This window comes from Phalaenopsis equestris, unplaced genomic scaffold (assembly GCF_001263595.1).
Source record: "Phalaenopsis equestris unplaced genomic scaffold, ASM126359v1 Scaffold000094, whole genome shotgun sequence".
In the NCBI taxonomy this organism is placed as follows: domain Eukaryota; kingdom Viridiplantae; phylum Streptophyta; class Magnoliopsida; order Asparagales; family Orchidaceae; genus Phalaenopsis; species Phalaenopsis equestris.
Genome location: NW_018164536.1, coordinates 1,422,338 through 1,448,957, shown reverse-complemented (window position 1 = coordinate 1,448,957; position 26,620 = coordinate 1,422,338). Strand labels below are relative to the sequence as shown.

The 26,620-nt window shown below is 39.2% G+C and overlaps 1 protein-coding gene across 1 annotated transcript in view; it reads right to left on the bottom strand.

Moving 5' to 3' along the window:
* Positions 1–26,620, bottom strand: part of LOC110020168 (alpha-mannosidase At3g26720-like) — a 96,116-nt gene that overhangs the window by 16,639 nt on the left and 52,857 nt on the right. Inside the window, exons 19-25 of the mRNA XM_020718174.1 lie at positions 9,262–9,309; positions 9,030–9,149; positions 8,527–8,592; positions 2,279–2,391; positions 1,457–1,541; positions 420–530; positions 252–344 (exon numbers count right to left, since the gene is read on the bottom strand). Coding sequence (XP_020573833.1) covers positions 252–344; positions 420–530; positions 1,457–1,541; positions 2,279–2,391; positions 8,527–8,592; positions 9,030–9,149; positions 9,262–9,309 — 636 coding nt within the window. The remainder of the gene's footprint in view (positions 1–251; positions 345–419; positions 531–1,456; positions 1,542–2,278; positions 2,392–8,526; positions 8,593–9,029; positions 9,150–9,261; positions 9,310–26,620) is intronic.

Genomic DNA, 26,620 nt, shown 5'->3' with positions numbered 1-26,620 from the left:
GGCATTTAAATTTTTAAAAGTTAAAATGGGGATATTTTGTTTTTGATAAGAAATATTTGGTGGTGTAATGTAAAAAATCAAAGTATAGTTGTAAGATATGTAAATACATAAGAATTAGGTGGTATCTATGTAAACATTCATTTGAAATTAGTATTATGAAGACTTTGCGTCACTTTAGTTTTCATTTTTATTTTATTTATTAATAATATTGGTGCATGCACGAAACGTTCTAAAATTTAGAAGGCATGTACCTGAAGTGTAATCAAAGCAACATTTTCTGGCAAACAATAGGACTCCGTTGCAGAGAATTTTGGTACATGAGAATTTACCCAGTTGCCCCCATCCTAAAAAAACAAAATTAAAATTCATTTTATCAGCAACAAAATAACAGTTTCAGTATATAGTACTTGTTTATTAACCTGTTCTGAAAAAGCCACAAGAAGAGGAGAATAGATCTCTTGACCGGTGGTTCTACGCCATTTAGCTCCCTCTCCCAGCAGATCTATTCTAAGATAGAATTTGCCTTGAATCTGTACATGGATAGGGGATGTAAAAATGTTTTTTTCACAATTCCTATCACTAATTAAGCTTCATACTAACTTCATATAAAAAATGTAAATATGTTCAATTTAAGAAAAAATAAAATAAAAATAAAATGAAGCTAACCATAGATTGGCAACAGCACTGACAAAATAATACAATGGCATTTATATTCCTGGAAGTATTAGTTCACTTTGACCTAATCTAAAGCATTATTTATTTTATTTATGACAAATAGCCAATATATTGGATGAAAATGCCTTCTTGTCCAAAAATAATAGACAAAAGATCAATAAAATTAAAAAAAAATAATGAAAAATGCAGACTGTTAGGATGTGAAAGACTTTCCTGATGTCATATGGACCACTGCTTTGATGAGACTGGAGCAAGCATAGGCGGATTTAAGCACCACCCCCAAAAGTAAAAAATAAAATATTAAATTTGGTGCATAAAAAATCCTTTGAAATTTCATATGGACCACTGCTTTGATGAGACTGGAGCAAGCATAGGCGGATTTAAGCACCACCCCCAAAAGTAAAAAATAAAATATTAAATTTGGTGCATAAAAAATCCTTTGAAATTTAAATAAATAATAATTTTTAAATATTTACTTTTAAATTAGCACATATAAGCGAGCTAATTCAATTCAAAACTTGAATTAAAAACAAATTTTAAGCATTATTGGCAGCGATTTTTTTAGAGAATCTAGATTCCTAGTGACAACTAGAAAAATAATATCACGAAAGTTATTTCGAACTCGACAACACGACTAAAATAAATAAAAGCAAAAATTGCAAAACAATATTCAATGAATATCTAAGAAAACACACAAGTCATGACGAAAAAAATGTGTGTACATAACAGAGAATGCATTTACAAGAAAACTGTGAACGGACAATCAAAAAAGATTTCTTACTGTTAGTCCTGCACATTCATCATTCACACAAACTGTTTCATTAAGCGCCTCTGCCACTCCTTTACCATCATCATGAAGCAATCTCCTGCAAGCATATGTGAGATTAAGCAGAAATATTAGCCAATAAACCAATTTTATAAGAGTCAAGAGAACAGCACTAAATTTATGAAGGGCATGCCTTGGTCGACTATATGAATTGTACTTTAAAAAAAACAATAATGGAATGACTGATAAACTTAGTTATTATTTCAAAATTACACATAACCCATGTTAACATTTCAGCAAAAACAAACATGCAGTCTGGAACAGAAGAAAAATATACCACAGATAGAGAATCACAACAATTTTAGATTAAAAGAAGCAAAGTCTGCAAATCCCGCAGTTGGAGCAATTGGTTGGAGAGTAAAAAAAGATTAGGAGCATTTACATACATACCACGTTGTTCTTATATATTTACATATTTAGCACCTAAACTTTTTTTATTTACATGCATAACACTAAAAATTTTAACATCACATTAAAAATACAACTCTTACTAATTTTATAAAAGTGAAATGCACCTTTCCATGCATAGGTTTATAACCCAAAGTGTTAAAGATGTAAATATCAAATTTTTGGTATTACATATGTAAATACATATAAATTGTGTGGTATGTATGTAAATTTCCCAAACGATTATTCCACTGACTCGAGTGCAATGCAAGGGAAACATATGCAAGTTTACGTCTTGAAACAATAGATTTTGGCTTGAAACATAAGGCAAGCCTCAGTAGATAATCTGGAAGTCTTTGTTTTAACATTGATAAAGAAGGCAGAATGTACCTATGAAGCATCAATTCTACTTGGCCATCCTGAATGCTGGAGCCACCCATACATCCGTCTACTAAGAGAGAGAGTTCAGTGCGGTTATCTTGCAAGTAAATTCCAAGATTAATCTGTAAATAAATAAATTTAGTTAAAAAAACAAGGGGTAATGCACTGTTTAAATGAACATTATTGGCTAGAAATTACATGACAGCTATTCTGTTAAATGCATATTTGTCTTGGGGCAAGAAAAAAATGAACATAATCTAGACAATATTGGCTAGTTTGTTGAAAGAATGATGTCAAGTTCTCTGAAACATAACGCTCAAGTGCAAAAAAGATTCTCAATTGGGTTCGCGTGTCGGGTTCAGTTGGTGAATCAAGTTGGCGAGTCAACCTAAAATCAAGCTAAAAAATTAGACGGGTTAGAATTCCTAGCGTGAACCCAACTCGAATATTATTAGTCAACCCGAAACCAGATTTTGCAAGTTGGGTCGGGTCTAGTTGGTGTGTCTGATCAATTTTACACTTTTGCTCCCTCCCACTCATCCATCCCCTCTCTCATCTGACACTTTTCACTCTGAAAGAGTGAAAGTGGATCTACCAAAGTTTGACACTGGGTGGACGAGTGCGAGGGATTTCAGAGTGAAAGTGGATCTACCGAAGTTTGAGGGGGTTGATCCAGATGATTTTATTGAATGGTTGCAATCGATTGAGAGAATCTTTGAGTACAAAGAGGTGCTAGAAAACAGGAGGATGAAGCTCACGACATCAAATTGAAAAAAGGGCGCTTCTTTGTGGTGAGAAAATTTACATATGCAAAAAAAAAAAAAAAAAAAAAAAAAAAAGAAGTAATAAGATTGTCATATGGGAGAAGATGATGAATGAGATACAAAGAAAATACTTACCTCCTCACTGCCCTGAGGATATATTTATGAGGCTCCATCGCCTACAACAGAGAGATATATCAGTGAAGGAGTTCACGGCACAGCTTGAGTAGCTTCAAATGAAAAGTTAGAGAAACATACTATAGTCGGATATTTGGGAGGTCTGAAGCCAGCTATCCGTAATGTTGTTCAACTGCAGTCCTATTAGTCACCGAGAAATTTCTTGATCTAGCATTGAAAGTGGAGAGAGCATAAATAAAGTAGACACCTCCCTCATTTAGACAACCACCTACAGCTGTAGCTAAATAGCAAGGTTACATTTAAAAGAGTTGGGAAGACCAGACAAGGGAATGCCAAGACAAATCTAAGAAGAAAGAAGCCAGACAAGAGTAACACATCTAGTACAATGTATGTCAAGAGAAGTTTTATGTGTCACGGCAAAGGACACAGTCACCAACTACACTACGAGTCAGGTTGTTTCCTTCACTGAACAGAGTGCCATCGAGGAAGTGAGTGAGGAGGAAACATCGGAGGAATAGGATGAGGAACCTCAACTCTAAGGAGATGAGGAAGACATGCTAGTCATATGGAGGGTCCGACAGACTAAGCCGGAGAAGGATCATGTGTGGCTAAGGCATAGCATTTTTCGCACAAGGTGTACCGTGAAAGGGGAAGGTTTGCAGCCTGATTATTGAAGATGGGAGTTATGAGAATGTGGTATACACTCTAATTGTGAAGAAATAGAATTTGACACGTAAAAGCATCCTCAACTTTATTTCCTTGCCTGATTAGAAAGGAGAAATGAGATACGTGTGGATCAACAGAACTTGGTTGAATTTTCTATTGGAGATCAACTACAGGAGCAAATGTGACGTGATATAGTGCCTATGGCTTCTTATCATATTTTGTTGGGATTACAATTTGAACGCAAGACCCAATATGATGGGTTCAAGAACACTTATTTGTTCATGAAAGATGGAAGACGCATAATTCTTTTGCCCGTCAGGGACTCAAGAGAAGTAGACATCATAGAGGAGATGGTAGTCCCACGAGCCACTTTTATGCATGAGGTACGAGAGACTCCAATGACAATGGCTTTAGTCATGTTAGAGAGAACCAAGGAGATTGATATACCAGAGCCTATACAACCAATGCTAAATGGATTTCAAGACATGATGACTGACAACCTCCTAGAGGGATTGCAACCAATAAGAGACATTCAGTGTGCCATAGATTTCATCCCTGGATCAGTGTTACCAAATAGACCTGCTATAGATTAAGGCTACAGACTGCGAGGATCTACAACAACAGATATATGATCCCGTTGCAAGAGGTTTGGTGAGAGTTATCAGCACGCACGCTATCCCATCCTTAATCGTGATTAAGAAGGATGATTCATGGAGAATATGAATTGATATTGAACTACCAATAAGATAATCATCAAATACAAGTTCCCTAAACCTCGCTTGGATGACCTTTTGAATCAATTTCATGGAATCATTGTCATTTTCAAGATCGACTTATGCAATAAATATCACCATATTAGGATGAGACCAGGAGACAACTCGAAGATGCTCTCAAAACCCTGGATGGATTATACGAGTGGTCATAATTTTTGGGTTGCCCTATATGCTCAACACATTCATGAAGTTGATGAATCAAGTGTCTTGGGCTCACACCGAAAAGTTCAAAGTGGTGTACTTCAATGATATTCTTTTATACAACAGATCCGGAGGCTCACTTGCAAAACTTAAGGATGGTTGAGGCTTTGTGATCGAAAAAGTCATAAGCCTACACTAAGATGTGTCATGTTGACTCATGCATGTTTCTTCGGTTATATTGTCTCCAATGCAAGCATTCAAATGAACCCTACAAAGATAGAGGTGATTGTGATTTAAACACTCCCACACTCCTTTAGCAATTTGAGGAAACTCTTGAGGCTAGCATCATTTTACAAGCGGATCATCAGGAGCTTCAACACCATCACTGCTCCCCCAACAGAAATTTTGAAAAAGGAGATGTTCCAGTGGACGGAGGCAAATTAGTCCAATTTTTGTACTCTAAAGGAGAATATGACTCGGGCACCAATATTGGCATTATTGAAATTCAGTCAGCTATTCGATGTGGAATATGACGCCTCAAATGTGGAAATCGAAGAAGTATTGAGGCAGGGAGGCCATCTCATAGCCTTCTTCAGTGAGAAGTTGAATGAGTCCAGGTGAAAATATTCAACGTATGACAAAGTGTTCTATGCGATTGTAAGAGCTCTTAATCACTGGAGTCACTACCTGCTGACGAGCGAGTTCATTTCATTTATGGATCATAAGGATTTGAGGTTCTTGAATAGCTAGAAAAAGTTAAAAAGGTTGACATGCTTCCTGGGTGGAGTTCTTGACATTGTTCCAGTTCAAGGTTAAGCACATGGCGAGAAGACAAAATCGAGTAGAAGATGCACTGAGCCACCGTCATTTGTTGATCACTTCTATGCAGACTCGAGTTGTAGGATTCGAGGTAGTGAAGAAGTTGTAAAGAACATATGAAGATTTCAAAGAGAACTACGAGCAGTGTCAGAAGAAGCCTACAACACAGTATCATAGGGCTAATGCTTATCAGTTTCACCAGAGCAAGTTGTGTGCTCCTTAATGTTCACTGAGAGAGTCCATTATTCAGAAGAGTCGCAGCAAAGGACTTGGCAAACACTTCAACAAAGACAATACTCTGGCACTCGTGTGGGAACACTTTTTCTTGGACCCGACTAGCAAGAGAGATGGAGTGGCACATCAGGTAATGCAGAGCTTGAAAAGCAACCAAAGCTAGAGGTCAGAATGTAGGACTATACACTCCATTGACAATATAGGAGGCCCCATAGGTAGATTTAAGCATGGATTTTGTGGTGGATCTTCTGAGGACACAGCGGAATAAGGATTCTGTGATGGTTGTGGTGGATACATTCTCAAAGATGACTCATTTCGTACCTTGCCACAGGACCTTGGATGTATCACATATAGCTAACTTATACTTTGGAAAGGTCGTGAGGCAGCATGGGATACCCAAGACCGTTACTTCCAACAAAGATGTCGAAGTTTCTAAGTCACTTAGAGGACCCTATGGAGGAAGCTTGACACTAAATTTCAATTCAACTCAGCAATTCATCCACAGACGGTGATCAAACGGAGATAGTGAACGGATGTTCGAGGAACCTTCTGATGCACTTTGTGGGGAAAATAATAAGCAGTGGGATCTAGTCCTAGCCCAAGCCAATTTTTCCTACAACAGGTCTGTAAGTCAAACTACAAGATGCATACCTTTTCTTGAAAGGGTTACATTTTGCATTAATAAAAATAAAAGTTACAGAAGATATGCATGTAAGCACTTATCACATACAAAAGTGCGACTTATCATCTATAAGAATAGAAGTGAGCTTACTAATACTACATAGATGCTTCAAAAAAAAACTTTCAAGTAGAGCCAAGTTGACACAAGAATGAGCAGACTTGTTGCATTGTCTAAGAGTATGTAAAAAGAGCACCTATTTAGTAAGGAAATCAAAATCTTTGTAGTTGTATAGTCATTCCTTCCGGTCATTGCTAGTGGCGGATTGTTGGAGAGATGAAATAATATTGAAGTTATTACTTTCAATAATGATGCCATGTCATTGACTTCTTACATCCACAGTTCAAGAAACTCTCATAGAGGTGATGTCCATAAGATGGGCTCGAAGCCCTATCCTCATGTTCAACACGACTGCCAACAACCATAATCAAGTTATCTCCGCCATCTCTTGGGGGGCCTTGATGACGCTTGAAATAGTCTATTCAACTAGATGGTGTCCTAGTGCTTAGTACAATGAGGGGAGAACGTGGTGGATAAAGCTTCCAGTAAGGTGGTTGCCAAAACTGTTATTGTTCCATACATCTTGCCATGCATCCAATATTTCCTAGCCTGCCAGCATTGGACACAATCTGCTAGTTGTACCATAGATCTTCCCTTAGATGCACACCTTTTTAGATTGTGTATGGATGCAATCCTCTCACTTCGTTTGAGCTGCTACTAGTTCATCCTACATGAGAGATTAATGCAGGTGTTGAGGCAAGGATACAAGAAATTTAGAGGCTTCACGAGGTTGGGAAAGATATTGCCAAACAAAATCACAAGTACTAGACACAAGCTATCAAATCTCAGAAGAAGGTGACCTTCTAAGAGGTAGATCTAGTGTGGATCAGACTGAAAAAAGAATGATTTTCCAATGTTCATTAAGAAACTCAAGCACTAAAAACACGGACCTTTCTAAATCTTAAGAAAGTTGAATGACAACGCCTACAAAATTGAATTACAAGGAGGTTAAAACAATGGGGTAGGAATTTGCTTTGAGATTTTTGTCAAGACAGCCTCCGAAGTCACATTTTCCCATCCTAGGGTTGTATCCAATGGCGAGAAGGTGCTTTGGTTGTAACTCGTCCCAATGTGGTGTGTCTCGTTCTATCTTATGCTTGTTGTAGCCCTTCCAACCCCTCTATTGCCTACAGCCAACCTTTTCAGTCTACCTGTTGCTTCCTGCAACCTTCCAGTCCACTTGCTGCTTGTTGCCGCCCCTTCCAGCCCTCTCTTGCTTCCTGTGCAGCTGCGAACAGCCCTAAACCCTCACTCCCCTTGCTTCCTCCACATTCCCCTCTCCCTTTCGAGTTCCCCGCAGCTATCCAGTCGTCGGTCAACCTTCGCCTAGCTGCCCCTAGATCACCCTACCACCTACAACTCTCAGTTTTCCACCACCTTTGAATCCCAAATGGGTGTTTGTGTTTGTGTCTGTGTCGTTGTTCTTCTTATTTCAAGTGTCTCTGATTGTAACCCAATTTACTTTTAAGTAATAATATTCGCTTTCCCTATTATGATTTGCGTTCACTCTGAAATCCATGATAATGGTATTTTTTTATGTGAAGTTAAGGATTTGAGTTGTATGCATGTAAATATAAATGTTTAGGTCTTTGATATGTAAATACATAAGAATTTTGTGGTATGTAAGTAAAAGCCCCTAATAATTAAATGTTGAATCAATAATAAATCTCAAAGCAATTATGAAAAATAAGAAAAACAGAACGCAAAACCAATGTAACTAATAAAATTGAAATTACTATCCACCAAGAAATAAAACAAAATAACAAAAAAGCAGGTAGTAAAACTAAAGCACAATGCAATGAGATTTATGAGATTACCACAAAATTAAAAAAAAAAGTGCTCTATGCAAATGAAGCAAGTTTGAAGAGCTTAATGATTTAAGAGTGACTACTCTTCTCTGACCTCAGAACCAAGTTTTCCACATTTTATTTATAGCACAGAAATCAATGAACGTTTAACGGCGTTGGAGTATTAAAAAGAACTCACAGGATAATAATTTCCAGCAACAGGTTGGTGTACTTGCAGCGCCCAGTCCGACCTATAATTTCGAATCTGCAGAAGCAAAAGGAAACAATTTATGAAAAAAAAAAATAAAAAAATCAAATATTAGGAGGTTTGAGATCATTTTTACTTTTTATTTTAATTTGTTGTTTTTTTATATTTTGATTTAAAATAAAACATGTTTGACTATTTAATTATTATTTTTAAAAATACTCAAAATATCTAAAAGTTCCTTTGAATGTTTAAAAATATATGTTATTTAGTATTTAGAAACAAAGAATAAAAATATTTAAAAAACACATTAAACAAATATATTTTAAAAAAATAAACAAAAAAGAACAAAAAATAAAAATAAAATTGATCTCAAACAAGTCTTTAGGGACTAAGAGAAATTTTAACAAGTCTACCAAAAAATGGAATTGTCCATGTATGCCAGTATAGAAAATCTGACGTAAATTACAAATTGCAAGTGAAATCGTGAATCTTACCCTCTTTATGAAATCTCGCCCATTTGAATCTGTATAAAATATCTTGTTGGTCAGCATTTTTGTAGTGAATTGAGTAACTAATTCTTTCCCATTTCCATCTTCAATGGGTATTGGACCAACCTGAATTTTTATTGCGCCGTATTGGTAACAAATTCATAGCATGAAACAGATTATCAATAAAAAAAAACTACATATTAAACTTATTAAGCAGCTCTTTAAAGGAAATGCTTACTACAAACTCAAATTCTACATGCTCTTTTGCCTTGTATACCCTGGTAATCTGCAGAAAAAAAAGGGATAATTTTGAGTACATTTAATTCAATACTATGCCACAAATGTTAAAGCTGAACGCCAAAAACAATATGCATCTCAAATAAAATTATTGAATATTACACTTTTCTAGAAAAGTTGCCCTTTCAAGATACAAAGAAGGTGCCACTAAATCTTCTAGGCTAATTTCTTTTACCCAATTTACCTTTTTTAGAATTCACAATAAAAAATGCCATTTCAAATAGACGTTATCTGATGAAGGATAGCAACTACAAGCTTTCAGTAATTGAGTAGAAAAAAAAAGCTTTGAATTGGGGGATGAGAGGGTGAAATAGCTTTGCGGGCTGTTTGGGATCACTTTTGATTCTTATTTTTTATTTTCATTTTATTTTGTTTAGGTTTTACCTGAAATGAAATATGTTTAATATATTAGAGCATTTTTAGTTATTCTTCAAAATACTCAAAATAATTTTTAAGTATTTTTAAGAACGAGTTAATTTGTTTTTAAAACAAAAAAAAACATGCATAAAATTGTTGGCATCAATTTTTGATGCCACAAATGTAGGGTGTCCACCTGCATGACTCTGGATAGCTTACGGTCTGTCCGTAGCCATCTGGTAGTTTAGACACCCACTTGAGACCTTTCGGCGTGTGTTGAGGGGCACGTTGTCAGGGTCATTTTGTTAAACTTTTGCTTTCGCTTAGGCGAAGGTTGGTCGGCGTTTGGCACGTCGAAGGAATTCGATCAAGGCGAAAAATATTATTCGTCGAGCCACGCGTGAAAATTGGCTCGAATTGCCCGATCTCTAGTGAGCCCATTCAGACAAGCCTTGACGACAAAACAGACTACGCGATCACGTCCGGAACGTCGATTTTACTTAGAAAAGACATTTAGTTCGTTACGACTTTGTGGGCGAGCCTAAAATGCGCGAATTAATGTTTTTTAGCCCAATCGCTGAAAAGGTGGTCCGAGTGGCCTCAAACAACCCCGGATGACAAAACAAGCTGCGCGAGCGTATTCGAATTGTCGATTACACCTAAGTAGGACATTCGTTATGCCACGATTTTGCGGACGAATAGAAAAATATGAAAATTATCATTTTTGACCCGATAGTTCAAAAAGTGACCCCGAACGGCGAAAAGAACTGCGCGGATGTGTCTGGAAGAACAGCTTTAGTCAGAAAGGACACGCACCTCGCCGCAAGGACGTGTACGAGTGAAAAATATGCCAAAGATAATTATATAATAATAATTATTATAATATAATATAATGTAATATATTATATATATATTATTATTATATATATATATTATGGGAGAATAATAGGGGCTCTCTCTCGAGAAAAAATATTATAAGCCAAAAAAAAGGCTCCTCTCCGAACCCAAGCAACAGAATCCCGCCGCCATTCCCATTCGCTCCCGCTCGGTCGGTCCTCCCTCTGCGCCGGCACCCTCGCCGACCCTTCCCTGCCGACGAGCGACGCCGTCGGGAGCCTCTGAAGATCCTCCACGCCGGTGTTGCCCGTCGGTCCTGCCTCCCTGCCTCCCTTCTCCTTTGCTCGGCCAACCGCACGCCGAAATCTCCCCCCTCTCACCGGTCATTTCGCCGGGTTGTTTCTCGGCCGTAGGAGCATCTGACTTTGCCTAAGTCTCCCTCCACTGTCGAGCTCTTTCATTTGCAGCCCACCCTCACCACTTCCGGGAGATTTTCTTCCTCCCGGGAGATTTTCTTCCTCCCGGTCGATAACCTTTTGGTTTCTCCTCCTCACCGGACACACATAGCCGACCTACCTCCTCGCCGACGTCGATTTCGTGACGAACCAACCCAGTTTCAGCACACAACTCCATATTCTGTTCATTTCTTCTTGCTTATCTCGTTCCGGTTGCGTGCTACAGGCGGTACACCACCGCCCTCTCATCGCCTCGCTTTTCCAGCAACCAAATGCCTCGCCGAAGCATTTCAACGTTGTTGGACAGCGAACCTCATCATTGTTCGGAGGGGTGCAAGGGTCTTGAACCGCGTGCAAAAGAGTTCCCCGGACTTCATTGGGCTTCGTGCAAACCGTGTGACGGTATAACTCTCCTTCCCCTTTGTATTTTTACTTCCTAGCTAGCCCTAGGTTGTAGTGGCATTAGGCGTGCGAGTTCGATCGCCTGCACGGGGTGCGTGCGTCGGCAAGTGCAGGCGCGACGACACATCTGTGTGATGGATCACTTGTTTTCCTAAAGGTGGCCTTTAGGTTAGGATTCTCCTTACGCAACCAAATCCTCTATGATAGCCAAGCGAATCCCATTTGACTACTAGCCTTAGCACAAAAAAATCCTAAGGGTTGGAGCTCCTTTAGCTCCCCTTCGCTTTATTTGCTCCAGTCTTGTTAGAAAGATCGAATAATAGGTCTTCGTGAAATGATAAAATGCGAGTCATTAGCTAATTTTGTAAAGCTCAGAGGTGTCGTGAAATATGAAAAAGCGTCGTCGCTAGTGCATTTTACGGCAAGGCCGAAAACTTCTCCCTTTTGGAGATCCGGGGAGAAGTTCCCCACCTGCCTCGCCAAAGCAAAGGAGGCAAACGCCATTTTTATATATGTTGACCCTAGCTTTCCTGGTGAGATCGTTAGAGTCGGGATGACTCCCTATTACATGTGGATGTTTGCATATTGCATTTTGCATTTTATATAGCGTTTCACTTCGCTCCGATCGACTGCCCCGGACCGATGAACTTTTCACTTCGCTTCGACCGGCAGCCCCGGCCCGGCGAGCTTTTCACTTCACCTCAACCAGCCGTCCCAGACCGACGAGCGTTTCACTTCGCTTCGACCGACCGTCTTGGCCCTGACGAGCATTTCACTTCGCTCTGTCCGGCTGCCACGTCCCGGCGAGCTTCAGCGATCGGTTGTCTCCACCAGGCGAGCTTTTCACTTCGCTCCGTCCGGCCCGACGAGCATTTGACTTCACTCCGACCGGCCGCCCTGGCCCGACGAGCATTTCACTTCACTTCGACCAGCCGACCCGGCCTAGCGAGCTTTTCACTTTGCTCTGACCGGCCTCCCTGGCCTGACGAGCTTTCCACTTCCCATCGACAGGTCGTCCCGGCCCTGGCGAGCGTTTCACTACGCTTCGTCCGGCCGCCCCGACCTGATGAACATTTCACTTCGCACCGTCTGACCGCCCTGACTCGACGAACACTTTACTTCGCTCCGACCAGCCGCACCGGCCCGACGACCATTTCACTTCACTTCAGTCGGCTCTCCCAAGCCGGTTGGCATGACACTTTAGCTCGATTGAATGCCTTGATCCGATTGACCAACTACTTGCATCATCATACTGTCTTGCATGTGTATTTGTACTTTTGAATATTGCATATGTGATTGCATTATTGCATCTCGTCGCGCATCCGTATGTTTGCATGATTATGTTCATATGTTTGAATTGCAGATTCTCTTTGGGCCCCTGCCGCCACGCACGCCTACCTTTTACAAGTCACTACCTTATCAACACACATTTTCGGGTCGCTGCCACCATGACATGTCCATCTTATTGGGTCACTCCCGCTTCGGCATACCCCTTGGGGCCGCTACCACTACGGTACGCCCACCTCTGTTTGAGTCTCTACCTCATGGTACACTCATCCCCTTATATCTTTTGATTATTCTTTTGCATTTGCATGTCCACATGGATAGTGAGCCAGATCCGTTAGGAGAATGACTTTCGTGTTGGTCGCGATGCCTTAACGAGCATTGTTTGTCGGGTCGATCGGATGAACAATGCGAGTCAAGTCATCAGGACTTACATGAGTATGACTGTGCTAAGAATCCAACGGATCTAACTTGTGTCATCTCTTTCGTAACGCCTTTTAGATCCATTGGATCCTTAGGATGGATCAGTAAGGCGACCCCATCAAAGTCATACTACACCCATACTCACCCCGCACTTAGATATTAGGTTGACGCAGTTTTCGTTAGATGGTGTATTAGACTAGGATTTAGAGTGTTAAGTAATATTTTTCGACACCTCTCGCTATTGTTGTGCGATGCATTGTTTTGTGCTAGCAATGTGTCACCTTCTTGCTTTTTCGGTGTGTTTGCATATGTCGGCCGTTTTAATTTTGGTTTCAAAAAATATAGAAAAAAAGGAAAATAATCTTGATATGAATATGATTTTTAAAAGTGACATTTTGATTTAAAAATATATGAGACCAAACGAGTCTCATATTTTGAATAGTTTGGGTGACTAAGCACGATACCACAAATAATACACTTATTCCGAAGAATAAACATATCATTTGTAGTCGGCCCAATCACCTAAACTAAAGAATTTGTGACATCTGTTTGGTCTGTGAAATATTTTATATGAGACCAACAAGTTCTCCTACCTAATATGTGGATTAGATAGAGTTTATTTTACCTAGGTTTCAAGTTCCCTATAGAGGCAAACCCCTATAGTTAATTACATCTTAAATGACCGGAGTCACCTAAGAAAACTCTCGATTAAGATCAGTAGTTTTGCCTTCAAGTTTTCAAAGTCTAGGTTTCCAAGATTGGACATGGGAAAATCAAATGGTAGTGGCTCAAACAAGAACAATTATTTACAAGAAACCAAAGGAATGAAGAGTAGAGGATATCATAGGTCCAGAGAAAACCCCGGTGACTTCCCAACTATCCTACTGTATGGCTTTATATCTTTAAAATGATGTTGTTTAATATTTTAATTATGCACTTTATTTAGAATTTAGGACTTATATTCACACGATATCTGATCGTGCAAATAACATAAAAAGATAGGAAGATTTACACCGTACCGTACGGTAACCTCAGAATCATAAAGTGTTATGACTTATAATTGCACAATATGGTTGTACAATAACCTAAAAGGTGATATGTGAGGATTTACACTGCGCTAGACAAACCACCTCGAGCTCCTATGGGTTGTTATTTAAACTAAGGGAAGTGATCGGTGACGTGAAAGTGTTTTGATGTTTCGGATCCACCTTGAAGTTGTTCCTCGTCGTGCTGCCCACAGTATTCGCTCCAAAGCTCTTCGTAGTAGCACCTTCCAGATTTTAAGTTAATTCCTATATAACCATTAGGTTTTCCTAAACTAAGATATAGTGTGCATCAAAGTAACAAAACATGCAGTATAAAAGAAAAGAACAGTATAATGTACAGCAAAAAGAAAGAACAATATAACATGCTCAAAGAATAGTATAATATGCTAGGAAAAATAGTATAACATGCTGGGAGAGTAATACAACATGCTAAGAAATAAAAATGCTGCAATGTAAATCACACCTATAAATTTGGGAAGTATGTTGCTCCTTTAAACTAGTTATTATTCACTGTATAAATAAAAGAAACGTTGCTTGAAAACTTCAAGAAAATCAACAAATAAAACCACGACGAAAGATTCGGGAAAATTAACGAGTAATAATTTAAATAAAACTATCAAAACCTCGAGAAAATCCCGAAGAAAAGAGACCACGAGTGCTTTGTCCAAAGATTCCAAGAAAAAGATATGAAAAAATTCAAAAAAAGAGGACCGTAAACACTCGGGACGGGGCTAGGCTCAAATATATATATTTATACTCGAGGGTCGTCGAAGGCTACTCGGTCACCCGGATGTATAAAGTCTGTCACTCCACTAGAAGGATATCCTACTGAACCTAACTTAGGAGGGTACTAAGCCCAGAATCAGTAATCAACAAGTTGACAACCCAATTGTAACATATTTAAAATTTAAATTTTAGCATGCATATGCATTTCAGGAATACAAAAGTAAAATTGTATTTAATTTTGTAATGAAAATATTTTTTTATAAATATTGTATCTGTTCTTACCAATTTTAAAAGAAAGTATAGTTTAAATTCAACCTTCATTAAAAGCTTTTCATTTCGCATAAACATGAAATTATCCATATAGAACATTATAAATATTCATAACCAAAGGCCACAAAGAGAGATGGCTATCAATCCATCTTATTCCACGAAGATATCAACAGGTAAGGCTCTCGAGTAAAGCAGAAAAGAGGGTAGGGGATCACGGGTTAGACCAGGAAAGGGAACAGGCCTCACGGGTAAGGCCAAGAAAGAGCATAGTCAAACCTCCAATAAAAAGCTCACGACCACAGATGGCAAGGAGGAACCCAACACAACACAAACCCATGGGTAGGGGCAAAGAAGAAGATCCCAATGGCAGCATAAAGGAACCACCATAAGCACTACCATTGCATTGTATTTGACATACATAAGAGAGTGAATAGACAAGCTATTATACATCATTGAGATCGAACCCACTTTCATCATATAAAACATGAGAACACTCATATCAAACACTCTCACATAAAGATAGATATTAAAATTCATGAATTTTTGAATGACAAACCTGATCACCCATAAAAATCTTAAGAGGAGGGGGGCATTAAAGAGGAGGCCCCAACCAAACCATCCTCCACAAAAGTGTCAAACCAAGCCCACAGAATAATCCAAATAATAAGAGAACTTCGGCCAACATAAACCACCAAAAAGGTGTTAAGAAAGGTGGAGACTCGGCACACTTCCTTGAATTGGCGACCTCGACACTTATGAAAATCATTTAAGTTTATTTCCTTATGTATTTTATTCTCTGCTATAGCTTGATGCTTCCTTGTTTTTATTTAAAGCAGTTGCCTTCTATTGATAGGAAGAATTAAGAAAAGCTTAATTAATTAATTAAGCTTTACCAAATAAATCTCCCGTCCCTCCTGTTGCTATAGAGAAAAAGACAATGAATTTGATAGCTTGCTTTAATGGGCTTTATATGGGTCATTAAAACATGATTCCATGTTTTCTCTATGGAATCACGAAATTAAGGGTTACCAAAATTAGCTGGATACTGGGAAGCTTTAAAAAGGGCTCACGATTACAGGAAAGTTGTATTACTCTCCAAACAGCCTTCTCTCCTTGGATTATACTCTGTCGTGAGACTGGAATAAAGGAATCACAATGAAGCTTTTCTTTAAAGTTGTCTTTCTTCTTCTTAGTGTGCCTCTCGGTTTAGAGAGAGAGAATTCTTTCTTGTAAGCGACGTGGTCGACGGTGTAATCCTCAAAGCTAATAAAATCCTCTGCAGCTCCGTGGACGTAGGCAATTTGTCGAACCACGTAAATCTTGTGTCATCTTTTTCTGGTGTAATTTTTCTAGATCTGTTTTTTGTTTTACTGAAGTCGTTTTCTTTTCTCAACAACTGGTATCAGAGCCTTGGTTCGAGGCTGAAAGAAAACGATGGGTGGAGACAAAGTGATGACATCGGGGATTGAGAAGTTCAAAGGCACAGATTTTAGTTACTAGAGGATGCGGATAGATGACTACCTCTATGGGAAGAAACTTCACCTGCCGTTGCTGGGAAAGAAGCTGGGAAAGAAGCCGGAAAAGATGGACGAAGCGGAATGAAATCTGTTGGATCGACAGGTTCTGGGGGTTGTTCGATTAACCCTGTCAAGATCCGTTGCCCATAACGTCATCAAGGAAATGACTATTGCAGATCTCATGGCAGCTTTATCAGACATGTATGAAAAGCCATTAGCAAATAACAAGGTGCACCTGATGAAAAAGGTTATTCAACCTGAAAGTCTATTGCACAACATCTGAATAATTTTAATACTATCACAAATCAATTGTCGTGTGTAGAAATTGAATTTGATGATGCAATGCATGCACTGATATTGTTGGCTTTATTGTCAAATAGCTGAGAAGCCATGAGGATGACAGTTAACAATTTTGCCGGTAAATCTAAGCTGAAATATGATGATATTCGTGATTTAATTTTGGCTGAGGAGGTGCATAAGAAGGATTCTGGCGAGACCTCATGTTCAAGTTCGGCGCTGAATGTTGATTCCAGAGGGAGATTCTAGAAGGAGATCATGGGACAGGAACTCAAACAGAGAAAGATCAAAATCAAAGTCTGGCCAGCAGGTAACCTGCTGGAATTATGAAAAGGCTGGCCACATAAATAAGAACTGCAGGAATCTCAAGAAGGAGAATGATGACGCTAATATTGTAACTGGAGAGATACAAGATGCGCTATTATTGGCAGTTCACAAATCTGTTGATGACTGGATTCTAGATTCAGGTGCTTCTTTCCATACATCTTCCCACCGGAAGTTAATGCGGAACTATGCGGAACGCATCTTCCCAAACTGGAGTTGATGTGAAACTATGTTGCAGATGACTTTAGGAAGATATATTTGGCTGATGGAATAACTTTGAAAGTGGTGTTGATATTGCACTTTGATATTGCACTCCCTAACAAGAGTAAATGGAATTTGCAAAAAGTCAAGCACGTTCCTGACTTGAAAAAAAACCTCATTTCTATTGGGCAGCTCAATCATGGTGGTCATTCAGTAGTGTTCTCAGATAGTACCTGGAAGGTGACTAAAGGAGCATTAGTACTGACTCGAGGTAAGAAAACTGACGCACTATATATGACTACCGGTTTACTCAGGCGTGGACACATGAGCCAGAGGAGCATTATGGAGAAGCAGAAGAAAGTCAGTTTCTTAAAAAGTGGTAGAGCGCCAAAGGCAGGAAAACTGGATCCAGTACGGACAGATAGTAGAGAACCACAAAGCTATTAAGAAATCTTGCAAGATGAAATTTCGAGCAAGTGGGAGCTGACAGAACCCTAACAGAACTTCCACCAGGGAAGAAGGCATTGCATAACAAGTGGGTATACCGGGTGAAGACTGTGCTTGATAACAGTAAAAGGTAAAAGAGTGGACTTGTTGAAAAAGGCCTTCAGCTGAGGTTGGATATTGCTCATGCAGTGGGAGTTATAAGTAGAATCATGAGTAACCCAAGAAAAAGCTTGGAGGTACAAGGCTGCGTTGACGGTGATATGTCAACTAAAGGTGTTACTCTTGAGAAACTGAAGTTGTACTCGACTTCAGTTGGTCTTCTAGCTTGAAGACAGAGGTTTGAGTTGCAGAGATGGAGGATATCACGTTTAAGGATAAGGTCGATGCAGCCAGCAGATGATGTAGTCAGTGTCCCAGTCTCCAAGTGGGAGAATTGTTAAGGAAGGTGGAAACTCAGTCCACTTGAATTGGCGACGTCGACACTTATGAAAATTATTTAAGTTTATTTCCTTATGTATTTTATTCCCTGCTATAGCTTGATGCTTCCCTGTTTTATCTAAAGCAGTTGTCTTTTATTGACAGGAAGAATTAAAGAAAACTTAATTAATTAATTAAGTTTTAACAAATTAATCTCCCGCCCCTCCTGTTGATATAGACAAAAATGCAATGAATTTGATAGCTTGCCTTAATGGGCTTTATATGGGTCATTAAAGCATGATTCCATGTTTTCTCTATGGAATCACAAAATTAAGGATTACCAAAATAAGCTGGATACTGGGAAGCTTTAAAAGGGGCTCACGATTATAGAGAAATTGTATTACTCTCCAAACAGTCTTCTCTACTTGGATTATACTCTGTCGTGAGACTGGAATAAAGGAATCACAATGAAGCTTTTCTTTAAAGTTGTCTTTCTTCTTCTTAGTGTGCCTCTCGGTTTAGAGAGAGAGAAGGTGAGGAGAGAGAGAGAGAGAATTATTTCTTGTAAGTCGACGTGGTCGACGGTATAATCCTCAAAGCTAATAAAATCCTCTGCAGCTCCGTTGACGCAGGCAATTTGCCGAACCACGTAAATCTTGGGTCGACTTTTTCTGGTGTAATTTTTCTAGATCTATTTTTCGTTTTACTGCCGTCGTTTTTTTCCCAACAAAAGGAGCCCAAACCGAGCCCATCATAGGGATAAATCTAGCTCAGAAAATGGTCCAAACACAAAGGATTCCAGCCAACATAAAACGCCAGAAAGGAGCCCAAACCGAGCCTAGCATAGGGGTAAATCGAGCTCACAACATGGTCCAAACACATAAAGGATTCCAGCCAACAAAAAACACCAGAAAGGAGCCCAAACCGAGCCCAACATGGGGTAAATCGAGCTCAGAAAATGGTCCAAACACATAAAGGATTCCAGTCAACATAAAACACAAAGGAGTCCAAACCGAGCCCAACATGGGGTAAATCGAGCTCAAAAAATGGTCCAAGCATATAAAGGATTCCAGCCAACATAAAACACCAGAAAGAAGCGTAAACTGAGCCCAGCAAAGGGCAAAACCCAGTCCCAGTCTAGAGGTAAACCGAGCCCAACATAGGAACAAAACGAGCTCAACCAAATGGGAGAACAAACAAAGAAAACATTTCCAGCATTATGCATTTCAGAAGAACCAAAACCGAGCCCAGAGCAGAAGCAAACAGAGCCCATCACAGGGGCAAACCAAACTCAACGGAAAGGGCAAAACCGAGCCAAGGACAGGGGCAAAACCGAATCTCAGTAGATGGGTTACAACAATTTCCAATATTTACCATTCCAAAAGCTCAAAAACCGAACCCAACAAGAATAGAAAATCAGAAAATATTTTTCAGCAAAAATCCAATCTCAAAGAGCCAAACCGAGATCACCAGATGGGCCAAAATAGGGAGCAGTTTCCAGCAAAAATCCAATCCCAAAAGAGCAAAACCCGAACCCAACAAATGGGCCAAAACAGAGCTATCAAAATCAACTCTATTGAAATCTCATATTTCAAAATATTGCATTCAGAATATATTCCAAATAGTAACAAGTAACAGGAAACATATAAATGTACATACATCCCTAAGGCCAACAAATTTTCCAACTCATAAAAGTAATTTCCAGCATGTACTCTAAAAGAGGTAACAAGAGAAGCAAGAAATGAGCCATAAACATAGATTTCCAACTCATAAAAATAATTTTCAGCATGTATTCTAACAAGGGGCAGCAAGATGAGCAAGAAATGAAGCCCAAACATGATTTTCCAACTCATAAAAATAATTTCCAGCATGCATTCTAATAAGGGGCAGCAAGAGAAGCAAGAAATGAGCCCTAAACATAATTTTCCAACGCATAAAAATAATTTCCAGCATGTATCAAAACCTAAACTTCAAAATAAACTAAGTCATTCCTCCATTAACCTTTGCAAGAGGATAGAGATGTCTCAACATGCCGTTCTAGATAAAATAGAATAGAGAGAAGGAGAATGATACCTCTTTTCAGCAAATTTAAAATAAAATTGAAAGATAAATCCAGAAAAACCACTCGAAGAGAAATATTTCCCCTAAAAACTTCAAGAAACGACAACCACGAATGCTCGACAACCACGTTCAAGAAACGACAACCACGAATGCTCCACACCACAGGCACCCGAAAGTATAGCTTAAAGAGGATTTTTGGCAAAGTAAACAGCACTCCACGAACACCCCACACTCCAAGCGCACGAGAAAACAGATCTTAAAGAAGAGTTTAGAATAGTTTTCTTCCCTAAAAGCCTCCCACTAGAAGGCTCCCCACTCTGCCGACCTCTAGAGTCACAATATATGTTGATTCTGACACGGATTATGAAGCAGAAGAAGCCTTCCAGATGGACGAGCCTAGATATTCGCAAGTTGCCACTCTAGACAACTCCGATGAAGAGATTCTTTGGTCGCCATCAGTGACAATGGTCCCTCGCCTGACCAAGTTAACATTATCTGACGAAGTGTTGACTATCAACCCAGTGTCGCAAGGCTACTTCAGAGATCTGACAACCAGACGTGTTGCCACAGTTGAAGATCTCAAGACTTTTTATGTACCTCCTAGACCCGGGGCTAAGGAGAAGAGCATTTTGTTTCACAAAGTTGATTCTCATGTAACCAACTCTAATGTAACGCCTCTATGTGATGATAATGAAAAAGTAGAGGATATACCTCTTTCGTATTATTGTTCGCCTCTCGTTTATAATTTGTTAGATGATGGGTTACCGCATAAAAGATAGATTGTTCGTCAAGCCAAATTATTTATGGCTATGTGGCAGGATAGACTCCCAAGAGATAGATCTGGATTGGGATATGTCAAAGAGGCGAGGAGACGCTAAGAGCCCCAAATCCTCATGCAAGATGATCTCCTCATCTTACGATAGCAAATGTGCAACCTCTAATGATGAGGTTGAAATCAAGGAGGCCCCTCCTGAGCTGGAGGATGGCGTCTCTTCGACCGTGGACGAGTTGGTCGAAGTAAACTTTGGCACGACTGACGACCCTCGTCCCACTTATATTAGTAAGCTCCTGTCCGCCTCCACGGCCGCCAGAATCACGGAGATTCTCAAGCAGTTTCAAGACTGCCTTCCTTGGAGTTATTTTGAGATGCCCAATTTAGCCCCAGAAATCGTAGTCCACAATCTCTCTATTGATTCGAGTGTCACTACCGTGAAAAAAACGTCTCGGAGGATGCGACCCGAGATTGAGTTAAAGGTTTGTCGGTCAACTTTTTGATTAGATTTATTTGAAAAATATGATATATGAAAATAATTTTTGAAATTTAATTTAATATAATAGATATATAGTTTGGGTTTTGAAAGTAGTATGTTTTAATTTTCAAAAAAAAAAAAAATCAAATGGATCTCATTCGTCCAATAATTTGCATAATCATGTCTGATACCGTGAATACTACACCCTCCCGAAAGATAAGTGTAGACTACCTCAGCGATAGATCCAATCCTGCTAACTAAGAGATTTGTGACATTCGTTTGGTCTGCGAATCTTTTATGTATGACCGACAAGTTCCCCTGTTTAATACAAAGATTAAATAGGGTTTATTTTACCTGGGTTCCAAGTTCCCTATAAAGACAAGCCCATATAGTTAATTACATCTCAAATGACTGGAGTCACTTGAGAAAACTCTCGATAATGATCAATGGATCTAGTCTTCAAGATTTCAAGGTTTAGGTTTTCACGGTAGGACGTGGAAAAAAAACAAGTGGAAGTGGCTCAAGTAGGAACTGTTCTTTCAGGAGTTCAAAGGAAGGAACAGGTAGAGGATGTCATAGATCCTGAGGAGAAACCTCAGTGACATCCCAAACTATCCTACTGTGTGACTGCATTTTAGAGAAGAAGTTATTTGAATGTTTAGTCCTGCCAATTTTATTATTTGGGACTTACATTTGCATAATACCCGATTATGCAAATAGCCCACAGAAATAAGAGGGTTTACGTCGTGTCACACGACAACCTCGGAACCTAAGGCGGGTTCTCCAGGGTTTAAGTGTTTGAGATTGGTGATTTGTGCTTCACAGTTTTGGTGTCAATGTTTGGTTTCGTTTTGTTTCAGTTTTGGTTTTGCATAGAGAATAAACAAATCGCAGGTAAATAAAATATACTTGATATATAAAATGCAATAAAGTAAAATGCTGTAAATTTAAGTGTTTGAGATTGGTGATTTGTGCTTCACAGTTTTGGTGTCAATGTTTGGTTTCGTTTTGTTTCAGTTTTGGTTTTGCATAGAGAATAAACAAATCGCAGGTAAATAAAATATACTTGATATATAAAATGCAATAAAGTAAAATACTATAGATAAACTGTAAAAGTGTACCTGGGCATCTGCTACTGTTGTATTATTAATGTTGCGAGCGTAGCATGATTTGCAGAAAATTTAAATAAACTTGCAAGAAAAACTAAACAATACGAGAAAACTCAGCACAAAAGTCAGAAAAACGAGTCGTAGAAATCACAAGCAAAAGAAACACTTAGCCACACATGAAAGACCAGGACTGAGTATAAGACATTGGTAAAAGTGGGGGCTCAGAGCTGGGTTGTGTGCTTCCCGACCTTGAGTAAGGGTTGCAAACTCGACAATCTACAGGAGGTAGTTCTTAACCTCAATCCAAATGACTAACAATGGACTTTTATAAATTTTCATAGAAAAATTCTTTGAATTTTCATACAAAAGTTGTTGTTTAAGTCTTTTTTTTATGCAGAGTTCTTTTTAACATGAAAAAGGTATTTTGTTTTATTTTTGCAAATATTTTGTAAAGTCGTACAGTCCACAGGCTAGTCATTTTAATCGTGCTAGAACTACTGACAACCTAAGAGTGTCGGGGTAACGATATCACCAAGAATCGGCAAATAGTATCATGGATCCTTCTCTCCCTTATTGAAGATCATTGAGGTAGGAGATACTATTCTAATAATCTAACCTCGTATCCCTCGTTTAAGCACACATAAGCAATGTCGTCATCGCCCTCGCCACTTAGACCCTAGACTCATCCTAGTCCAATGATCCATATGTAGCGTTAAGAAATTTCCCCAATTGTCAGGAGGGTTTGAGTGTATTATCCAAACTCAAATCCCGATGCAATGGGTTTCATTGTAGGTTAAGTCATTAAGGGAATTTCACTGTTCAGTTTGTTATGTTGAATTAAGAAAGCATGGGTCACGTCTCGGTGCATCATGCTAGTGTCTTAGTCAATTTGTGAATTATGGTCAAGAGTCTAAGTGGGTCAAGTGTCTAGTTTTACTGTGCATTCGAGGATTAGGTGAATAGACTCTTACATAAGGTATGCTCCTAAAGCCTTAGGAGGTTACATTGCAAAGATTAGGTAGATGGACTCTCACCAAATATGTGCTCCTAAAGACTAGGAAACCTACACTGAGGATTAGATGGATGAACTCTCACCTAGGATGTGCACTTAAGCTCTAGAAAGCCTACACTGAAGATTAAGTGGATGGGTTCTCACCTAAGGTGTGCACTTAAGCTCTAGAAAGCCTACACTGAGGATTAGGTGGATGGGCTCTCACCTAGGGTGTGCACCTAAAGTCTAGGAGGTCTACATTGAGGATTAGATGGATGGGCTCTCACCTAGGGTATGCTCCTAAAGTGTAGGAAACCTACACTTTAACTTATGCTTAAGGTGATTTAGAGTTTTCTATATCTTTCAATTAATTAAATCATCAATTCCCATCTTTATGATTTAACCATTTAAAAATAAATAAAACAAAAGGAGGCCGAACCACTTCTAAAAGTAGTAAAGTCAAAGCGGGGGAAAAAGCAAGTGAATCAGCCTAAAAGAACGTTTAAATTCTTTCAATATTGTAATTAAATCGGCCCTCAAGAGGAGTGTTTAAATCTACTCCAAGACAATGTTTTGAGCGGCCCAAAATAGCAACTTTTAAAGTTTCCAAATCAACACTTTTAAAAGCCTCAAACACCACATTTAAAATGCTCCAAACAACAATTTCAAAATTCCCAAATAGCTCTCATATAAGCCCAAAACATTAATTTTAAAAGTTGCCCAAAACACTAATTTTAAATGTTACAAAATTAGCTAGAAAAACTAGCCCAAAACAGTGACAAAGTCTCCCTTTAAAAAAATACATTTAAAGCTCCGAAAAATGCAGCGAAACCAGTCTGAACCAGTCTCAAAATAACCTCTAAACATCACTTGTATAGCTTTCTATGAACCCAAACAGTTCCCACATATCTTGATTGATGGGGGGCTTATGATGGTTGTCACTTGTCATTCATATCTTATATGATTCTTATATGCAGTTCTTTTGAACTTTTCAATTTATCTCTTCAAGTATGCTTGAGGGTGTATCTCTTATGCTTGAGGAATTAGGCTAAAATTTATCCTCTTCGTTGCTGTGTGTGATCATGTTAAGTGTAAAAAGTATGTAAAAATAGTTGCTTATTTGTGCATAAATAATATGTTACTATATGTTTTTTATGGTGTTTTTGCTTAGTGTTATGCAAGAAATTTACAGGACAGCAAGCTAGAAAAAATGTCAAAAGTGCTACAGTATTATATTGCAGTGTTTACTGTAGCATAAAATATAACAACACTGGGACATCACTGTTAAAGTGTTGGGGCGCCCGACCTAGAAAAGCAAGAATGTTGCATTAAATTGTGAAGTGTTAGTAAGCAATCCTTGTAATGTTTATACCATTAGCAGCGACTAAAAAGATAGATTTTAGAATAACGCAATTACAGAAGACTGTGAATTCTTCTAAAGTGCTCTAGAAATGATAATCAACAGTTAAAATCAAGTAACAATGAACGTATAACAGACAAAATTTTAATGTCATTCAGAAGTACGCTCCTTAGAAGCACAAGATTTTCTGTGGTGTATAATTCAAATATATCACGCCTTGAAACCAGTCTTATGACGTCAAATAGGATTGGAAGGGAATAACATAAATCTTATTTTGAAATCACTATTATGATTAAGCTCATCAAATTTCAACTCAAAATCCTCAAATAAAAAAAATCGTAGTCAAAAGGAGCAAATAACTGGAGGCTCGAACAAGTTATCCTGCTCGAAATCCTATTCCCAAAACCTCAATAAAATTTAATATATTATTTCTAACAAACAGATTTACCTCAATAAATGGTTTTTGATAGGAACGGAACAAAAGGAGTAGATGTAGCAGTAAGATTGATGTATGTATGTAATTTGTACTGCGATATTGTTGTTGCCTTCCCCGCTGCAGCTAACGGACGAGATTTCCTTCCTCTGTGAGTTCGGTTAGGAGCTGTACGACATGAGAGATGAGGGAGGCGAGCGGCTATGGCCTCGATACAGAGAGGAATAGGTGCGGAGGGTGAAGGAGAATCGAAGCAGCTGTGCAGGATTTACCGTGAGGGAGAGAGGCGAGCGAGGATCTTCAGTGCAGAGGAAGAGATGGCGGAGGCGAGCGGGGGAGCCGTATTTGTCGGAGCGGGGAGAGAGTCTGGGAGCGAACGAGAGAGGTGCTTCGATCGCGAGCGGGAGAGGCTTCGGTGCGGGAGGTGGGGGAGCGCAGGGGCGGGATGTGCGGGAGACGGGAGAGAACAAGCGGAAGCGAACGGGAGCTTCGATCTGGAGCTGCGAACGAATCAGGCGAGCGGTCGAGCGACTCTTCTGTCGCGCACCCGAGAGGGAGGAGCAGGCATTCGTGAATGGCAGAGGAGAAGACCAGGCGAATGGAGATCAGCGAGATCGAGGGAGGCGAGGCTTTTGTGCAGTGTAGGAAACCTACACTTTAACTTATGCTTAAGGTGATTTAGAGTTTTCTATATCTTCCAATTAATTAAATCAGGTGGCGAGCGAGAGAGAGGAATCCTCGGCGAGCAGGAGGAGAGGTTCCATAGGAAGAAGGCGAGCCCGAGCGGGATTTCTATCCCTCGAATTCCAAAATAACCGTTAAGCTTGTGTTGGGCGGGGAAATTAATGATTTCCTTTCAGGCCGACAGGTTAATTGGAAAAGTTTAATGGGGAGAAATAAATGATAAATTTGAAATTTAAAATCATATAAGCTGAGTCAATTAGCCCATGTCCAGCCTGAATCAAACCCAAGTCAGACTTAGGTTGAGCCCGGGCCCGCGCCCGGCTAAAAAAACGTGCATCGATATTCGTGCTAGTTGCTCGCGCGCAAAACCATAGTGATATGGGTGTCCCTCCTAGCTAAAGTCGACGTC